The 8,305-nt window shown below is 45.6% G+C and overlaps 1 protein-coding gene across 1 annotated transcript in view; it reads right to left on the bottom strand.

Annotated features, from left to right (window-relative positions):
- The window catches only part of CES5A (carboxylesterase 5A), a 30,963-nt gene that overhangs the window by 3,558 nt on the left and 19,100 nt on the right, over positions 1–8,305 (bottom strand). Inside the window, exons 10-12 of the mRNA XM_006882579.1 lie at positions 7,573–7,641; positions 2,372–2,519; positions 159–308 (exon numbers count right to left, since the gene is read on the bottom strand). Of these exons, the coding sequence (XP_006882641.1) occupies positions 159–308; positions 2,372–2,519; positions 7,573–7,641 (367 nt within the window). The remainder of the gene's footprint in view (positions 1–158; positions 309–2,371; positions 2,520–7,572; positions 7,642–8,305) is intronic.

Raw genomic sequence — 8,305 nt, 5'->3', positions numbered from 1 at the left:
GAGAGAGCGCGAGCGCGTGTCCTGGGGATCATGTTACCACGTTAAAGTATAGATTCTGACTCCGCGTACTTGGGGTGGAAATGCGAGTTCTCAGCAGGGTTAGAAGTGGGATGAAGGATCCGCAGCTCCAGTTCCTGCTAAGCACCAGGACCTCTTACCAAACATGATCACGTCGCCTTTCAGGAAGGCGCCTCCGAAGACAAAGCGAATCTCGTCTGTGTGGTCGGCTTTGACGAAAGATGGCTTTGTGTTGTTAAAGCACGCAGGTCGGTGCTGAAACTCATAGAAGTAGACAGGAGCTCCAGCATCTGATAAAAATCCCAAGAGGCTGGGTCAGGTGGGTACACCCGCCCGCGTCCCACCCACCCAACCCGGGAAGCCTAGATCCACAGTGGAGCAACTCAGAGCTAATTTATCTCTTCCTATTAGAGGTTCAACGGCACATAACAACAACGTTGGTTGTTGTTGTTGTTGTTGTTATGTGCCATCGAGTCACCTGCAACTCATAGCAACCCTATGTACTACAGCCCTAAACCCTGCTCTAGCCTGTGCTAGTGTCACTGTCTCCGACACACCTACCCCTATTACCCCAGTCACTCAATTAATCCATCTCATCGAGGGTCTTCCTCTCCTGTGCTGTCCCTCCACCCTCCCAAGGACTGGTCCCTCCTTGCAACATGTCCAAAGAATGTCAGATGAAGCTTCAGAATCATTGCCTCCAAGGAGCCTGGTTTAACCCTCTTCAGGATGAAACTCATCCATCTCTTGGCAGTCCATGTTCAATACTCCAACACCACAGCTTCAAGGCATCCGTTCTCCTTGTATCATCTCTAGTCATTGTCTAACTCTCTGATGCATACAGCAAGTGATTGCAAAGACCATGGCCTTTTTCAGGTGCACCTTAGTCTCCAGACTCTTCTGTACTTTGGAGAGGTCTCGGACAACAGATTTTCCCAACGCAACACATCCTTTAATTTTCTGGCTGCTGGTGCTAAGAGTGTTGACTGTGGAGCCAAGCAAACTAAAGCTGTTTACAGTCTCAAGCCTTTCACCATCCATCACGATGCTGCCAATCGGCCCAGTGGTGAGAATCTTGTTTTCTTGACATTGAGCTTCAATCCATAAAGAAGGCTTCAGTCCTTGACCTTCTACAACATTAGCGCCTGGGATTTCCTGCTACATCAGTCCCATACTACTCATGACAGGGACCTCTCTACCTCTCAGGGAGGTCTGAGGGGACAGTGGTTCTATTATTCAGTAAAGCTCTTCATCTTATACAAGAACTCCCTACCATGACTCCCTTCTTTTCAGTGACTGTGTTCCCTTACATGTGCCTCTATGCCATTTTCTCTTTATAAAACATCACTCACAAGTGACTGGGTTTAGAACCTCCTCTCCACCAGCAGGGGAGCTCTGGTGCTTAATCTGTAGGGATCCACACAGCTAATACAAAGCCTCCAGGGGCTCTGAGGACAAACGAGGGCTCATCTCCTCCCAGGCAGTTCACAGAACACGACAGAGGTCAGCTGTGAGTCATCTCCAACTCAACAGCAATGAGTTTTCTACTCCAAGAATGACCTCACAAACACAAAGAACAATCTGTGCCCACACTAGTCTGTCTATATTCCAGCATCTCTTTTTAGTGGAATATAACTTTTTTCATAATAACCCCTCAGATACCTCTCTATTCCAGGGTATGCACAAGAATTGATGCCTTTGAATGATGGTGTTGGCAAGGGATCTTGAATATCTAATGGGCTGCCAAAAGAGCAAACAAATCTGTCTTGCAAGCAATGCAGTGAGGGTGTTCCTTAGAGGTGAAACTTTGTCTGTCTTACTCTGGGTGTATTTGCATGAGGAACTAGTCCTTGGAGGGAATGGGAGAAGGTCATGCTGGGAAAGGTAAAGGGTCCATGAAAGACAGGAAAAGCCTTGATAAGATAGACACTCTACAAGCAAAAGAACCCCAGAGATTGTGGCAGGTGCAGGAAACTTGGAGAGAGCTTTGTAGGCAGAGTCAATATGTTTAGGACCCAATTTGGACTTTTAGCTGTTAGAACTTTGAGACGATGAATGGCTGTTCTTTAAAGTCATCCACTGCACTCATTTCTATTACTTAAGCCCTGGGTAGTTGAACTGGAATGGACATCAGACAAATTAGGGGGAAGGTATTAAAAATAGAAATGACAAAAACTGATCAACTCTCAACTCTGAAAGGCAGATCTCAAGGTCAGGGGCAAGGTTCTGGGCAAGAAACACTTGAGGACACTCCTCCCACCCCCACCCCAGTGACTCAGTGGCCAGTCAACAGACAGCTTGATTCTCTAAGGTCCCGAGCCTGGCCGTGGGCCGGGAAGGAATACACACTCACCTCTGTGATACTGAGCTGTGATCAGGGAAGGAATCACAAAGAACACATCACTGAGCAAGTCCAGAAAACTATTTCGGATTTCAGCCATGGAGTTCTTGCCCCTGAAGTATTCATCGACCAGGAAAGGCATGTACTGTCTGGGGATGCGCTGTAAGAAGTCAGTGACAAAGTCCCAGATCAACAGCCACTGACACTACAATCCTGTCTGTGTGCAGCTCTGACTCTGAGTACGGCTATCCTTCAGCTGCCTGGCAACCATCATTTCACAAAATAAGAACTAGAGGCTTATAGTGGTTAAGTGGTTTCTCCAAACTGGTAGGAGCCATCATTTTCCAAAAGCCTGTTTGACTCCACATTCCATGTACCTGATCACAGTACACATGCCCTCTGCTGTGTTTCCAAAATAGTCATTCATGGGCTGACTTGTGGGGCCTTCATCATGTGGAAACGCAGGGTCAGCCATACACAGTGAAGACTTTCCAGGTGGCAACAGCAGAGCAACCCAAGCAGAGGATTTTACTGAGTAAGAGACCCTCTGTGACATCATAAGGCCTCATGACTTAGGTCCCACCACTAACCCCACCCCTTTGCTATTTCTACTAAGCTAGTTGCTCATAGGCCTTTTGAAAGTCTGTTATTTTGGAAGTGGATGGTCAGTCCTCCTTTCCAGATTTATTCTAGAAACTCTGCTGCAACATGATTACCATCTGTAACAATTCTGGTATTTAATACATTGGTGGCACAACTTGCAGAATTACAGCAATCCACAAGCTACACCAGTACAGCAGAATGACAGACAAGTGCTATACTAATAGCACAGGTTTGAGGCGTTGATAACTAATGATTGAAGACCAGAGGAGCTGTAGCATGAAATAAAGGATATCATACATGAAGAGAACAGAAAGTCCTTACAAAGACAGAGAACAACAACAACAACAAAAATCAAACTGGATGTCAGAAAAAAAAAACCTATAAAAATTACATTAGAGCATCAAGAAGATACAACCAAGGGAAGTGATACCAAAGTAAAAGGGCTGAAGAGAAGATTTCAAAGGGCAGCTCAAGAAGACAAAGCAAAGTATTACAATGAAAGATGCAAAGAGCTGGAGTAAGAGAAGAAAAAAAAGGAAGAACTCAGCTAGCATTTCTCTAGCTAAAAGAACTGAAGAGCAAATTCAAGCCTCACATTGCAATACTGAAGGATGCCATGAATAAAATAGTGAGTGATCTGAGAAGCAGCAAAAGAAGATGGAAGGAATACACAGAATCACTTAGAAAAAAATTTTTTGTCAACATGGAAAAATTTCAGGAAGTATCACATGAACAAGAGACAATGACATGGAAGGAAGAGGTTCAACAATGTCAGTTTGACAATGAAGACTAAGGTACGCTTGATTCAGGCCAGAATCTTTCCACAGACTTGCCATGCATCTGAGAGCTGCATAATAAATGAGGATGACAGAAGAAGAGCTGATGTCTCTGAGCTGTGGTGTTGGAGCAGAGTCCTGAATATCCCATGGATTGCCAAAAGAACAAACAGGTAAGTCTTAGAAAAGGTGCAGCCAGAGTGCTCCATGCAGGCAAGGATGGCGAAGCTTTGTGTCTCATACTTGGGATATATTTCTAGGAGAGGCTATTCTTTGGAAAGACATATGCTTGTAAAGGTGGAGGGTCATCAAAAGGGAAGAAGACCCTCAATGGAGTAGATTGACACAGTGACTGCAGCAATGGGCTCAAGTGTATAAGAGATGGTGAAGATGGCACAGGGTAGGAAAGGATTAAGGTCTGTTGTTCAGTGTTCAGTCTCAACAGCACGGAACAACAACTAACATTGCTCTCTAGGAGCCCTGTGATATGGCATTCTAAGTGCTGGCCTGCAAATGGAAAAAATCAGCTATTTCAGTCTGTCAACTACTCCATGGAAGAAAGACATGGTAATCTGTCCCTGTAAAGGTTATAATTCTGAAAATCTGTGGGGCAGTTCTAATCTGCCCTTATCATCTCTGTGAGTCAGAATCAACTTGACAGCATGGGGCTTGGAGGTTTTTTAATTGGTGTCTTGGAATTCTTGACTGATGTGAATCATTACGCATTTGACTATTAACAGAAAGGTTAGTGGTTCGAGCCAGACCAGAGGCACATTGGAAGAAAGATCTGACGATTCACTTGAGTTGAAAATCTGATGGGCAGTAGTTCTACTCTGAAACACAGAGTTACCCCGAGCATAAATAAACACAAAGGTTTGTTTCTCAGAGCCTCAGTCACTTTACCTATACAATGGGGATTGTTCTAAGGATTGTATAAAGAGGCTAGCATGAGGCCAGGCATGGAAACAAGCTCATCTCCAGAGCTGGGTATTCCACACCTTCAATATGTCCCCCACCATTTTCTTGCTAAATTTTACTCTCTCAACTTGCCCCAGACACGAATGCCTGCTCACAGAGAGTTAACTTTATCTGCAACATGGTGATGTCTTTGGCAGTCAGGGCCCTAGGAAATGCTGTGTCTCTAGAATCTGGAGGCAGTGTTTACCATCCCAGGGAGCACTGCTCGGGTTCATTTACCCAGGCCTCAAAAAGTTGACGGTTTTCAGTCAGGTCCAAAGCAAAGCCACAGTGTCAGAGTGATCTCTGAGGTACTGGGGGAACCAGACTGGGCGAGAAAAGAGTGCGGGATCTTTGGGGAGCCCCAGTGGGACAGTCTTGGTGCAGACTTCTAGGGTGCTGGAGCAAGACCATGTCTTCTGCACTCTTGAGATCTTTACACTGCTTTAAAAGCAGCATGTAATCCAGCCCAAGGTCGTGGTGGTGGTTGTGTGCCCTAAAGTTGGAACCAACTCACAGCTGACCCTCCAGTGGGTTTTCAGAGGCAGTAAATCACATGGGAGAAGATTGCCCATCTTTCTCCTGTAAAGCAACTAGTGGACTTGACCCATATGACTCTGGCAGGTGTAACAGAAGTTCTTCCACGAGGCCAGCAGATCTCCCTACCTATCCTGAGGACATCTACAACTCTTCTCATGCCTTCTGAACCACCACCCCAAGACTATTTTCCACCCCTAGAACTGGGTTGCACCTGATACTCTTGTTATTCAAATGTTCCTCTTTCCTAAGGCCAGATCAACCCAATCTAATCCGAGAGGGTTCACAGCCTGACTTCAATTTCAAATGTCCCTCAGTCCTCATCAGTCATCCAGGCTGCATCAAACATCCCACTAAGTCTCAGAGCCTGAGAAGTCCTCGCTTCTACTTTGTCCCTGTGCAGTCAAAAATCTCTGAAATGGAAATTAATCACATCACTCCTCTGTCTGTTCCCGGGTCTTAGAATGAAGCCATGGTCTTTGCCATTACTTGTTATGCTTCAGAGAGCTAGACAATAACTAGGGATGATAGAGAAGGAGAGTTGATGCCTTTGAGCTGTAGTGCTAGAGAAGAGTATTGAATATACCATAGACTACTAGGAGAACAAACAAGTTCACCCTGGAGAGGGTGTAGCCAGGCTGCTCCTTGGAGGCAAGGATTCTGAAGTTTCATCTGACATACTTTGGACATGTTGCCAGGAGGGACCAGTCCTTGGAGAGGGATGTCATGCTTGGGAGGGTGGAGAGATAGTGCAGGAGGGGAAGACCCTTGATGAGATGGATTGATTCCATCACTGATTCCATAAAGGGGATAGGTGTGTTAGAGACAGTGAGATTGGCAAGAGATACAGCTGGGCTTAGGACTGTTGTATATAGGGTCGCTATGAGTCCTAAGCGACTTGGCAGCACATGACAACAACAACATACTCCTTGCATAGTTTATAGGGACTACAAATCACCCTCCCCATTGAAGTTCACCCACTAAGCTGGTCTCTCACACTCTTCCGGTCTGTTCCCAACCCTTCTTCTTGTTTCTCTAGCTCCTCTACCCGGCCACCTTCAATCTGCATGACAAACTCCACCCACATAAGCCATTCTTCCCAGGGAGTTGCCTGCTTTTTCCAAGACCTCACAGGACTTGGTTCATTAAACACTGTACTGAATGGTCTGGCTGTCTGCCCCAGCAGTCTACAAATCCCTCAAGCACAAAATCGCAGGGCCCCAGCATCTCTGGCCATCGCTGCAGCCCCTGGCCCTAGGACACCATGGTTGTGCTTGAACCTGATCTCATTTCTAAGCAGCTGAGTGAGATGCACCTGGTGCAGCATGCTCAGGGCAAATGGAAAGAAAGGAAGGTGAGTGAGAAAGAAGAAAGGAGTCCATCTCTACATTCTGATAGAGTCTGCTAATCACACACACTAAGGGACCTCTGGTGGCCTGGTGGCAAGAAGCTGCGCTACAATCCTGAAGGCATGTGGTTCAAAGCCACCAGTTGCTTGATGGGAGAAGGATGGACAATCTTCCCCCATACCATTAACTGCCTCTGAAAACCAAGTGAGGCTCAGCTCTGGGTTCCGACACACTTGCTCACTAAGTGAAAGCAGAAGGTACTACTAGCTCCTTGGACTTACTGGAACCCAACACGATGTGGGGCTAACCCCACCAGGGACTATCGCCCAGTCCCTGGTGTTTCAGGAGTCAGACCTAGTCAGACTGTTGGTGGATCATTCAGTACAGAGGCTGCATAGCAGATAACACAGGGAAGCAGGAGTAAGGAGATTACTGGAGTAAACTGAGGCCAAACACTAACCACATTGTCAGCATAGATGACATTTGGTGACCATGTGGGTTACAAAAGAGTATCAGGGGGGGTTCTGGCTCGTTAGATATTAAAATACAGCTGAAGCGTTGTGAATTTGTGCATAGTAAGGATCTACTTTATAAAAATTTTTATCTTATACTGATTTGTTTATATAGTTCATATGCATTGTTTTACACAGCAAATCTTTCCCATTTCCTTCACCCATCCCTCCTTTTACCCGTCAAATTGTGAGAACCAATGATTACCACTCTGTCCATCCTCACCCCTCTGTCCCTACCCTCCACCCTTGGATCCTCATATATGTTTTACTAGTTTTCTATTTCTACAATAAAGGTCTTATATAGTATTTTTCCTTATAGGACTGAGTTAGTTCACTTAGCATAATGCTCTCCAGTAGTAAGGGTCTATTTAATGAATAAATGGATGAGAAAAGAAGGGTCTGTACTCCCAGGGTGCAACCCAGAGATGTTTGTTAAGTGAACATGCATCTGGAAATTGCAGTCACTCACGCTTACTCACCAGGATTGTGTGCAGCAGGTGGAAAATGATGGATTTGTTGGATATCCCAAAGATCTCGGGAATCTCTTTCTGTAGAGAGAAGCAGGGCATGGTCTGTGAGTTCATCTGGCCCCAAACTCATCTGCCAGCAGGAAGGATTGGAGCAGCAGGCAAGCCCTCTGCCCTAGGCTGACACCTGGTCTCTTACGTGTTCCATCAAAGGCAGCAGACTTCTGTCATCCCAATGGTCCTTAGAGCCTGTGAAAAGGCTTGACTTTGACCCCAAATTCAGGAGGAGATTACAGAATCTTGGGATTTAAGGTAGTTGTTGTTCTTAAGACCTTTATAGAATGGGCCTCTAAGAAGCCAAGCAGGATGACGTCAGCCATGAGGAAGCAAGAGGGTCATGGAGAAAACAGGGACTCCTAGTAACCTCATACATTTTTTTGTTTCTTAGCCTTATCTTTCAACTTTAAAATAAAAAGACTGATTTGGACAAATGAACTTTGATGGTATTGTCAAATTGAATCTCCTACTCTCATACACTTTGAGCATGTGGCCAGGAGGGACCAGTCCTTGAAAAAGAACCTCAGTCTTGGAAGGATGGAAGGACAGAAGGACAGTGTAGGAGAGGGAGACCCTGGATGACACAGTGACTAAGATAATGGGAGTAGGTGTGTTGAGACTGGCTCAGGATAGGGCAGGGTTCTGAGCTAATGTGCATTGACACAACTCTATGGCACATAACAAAAAA

Source organism: Elephantulus edwardii, unplaced genomic scaffold (assembly GCF_000299155.1).
Source record: "Elephantulus edwardii isolate Elephantulus edwardi_28Jun2011 unplaced genomic scaffold, EleEdw1.0 scaffold00021, whole genome shotgun sequence".
Taxonomy (NCBI): Eukaryota; Metazoa; Chordata; class Mammalia; order Macroscelidea; family Macroscelididae; genus Elephantulus; species Elephantulus edwardii.
The sequence above is the reverse complement of the archived record's forward strand: the minus strand, read 5'-3'. Positions and strand labels throughout refer to the sequence as shown.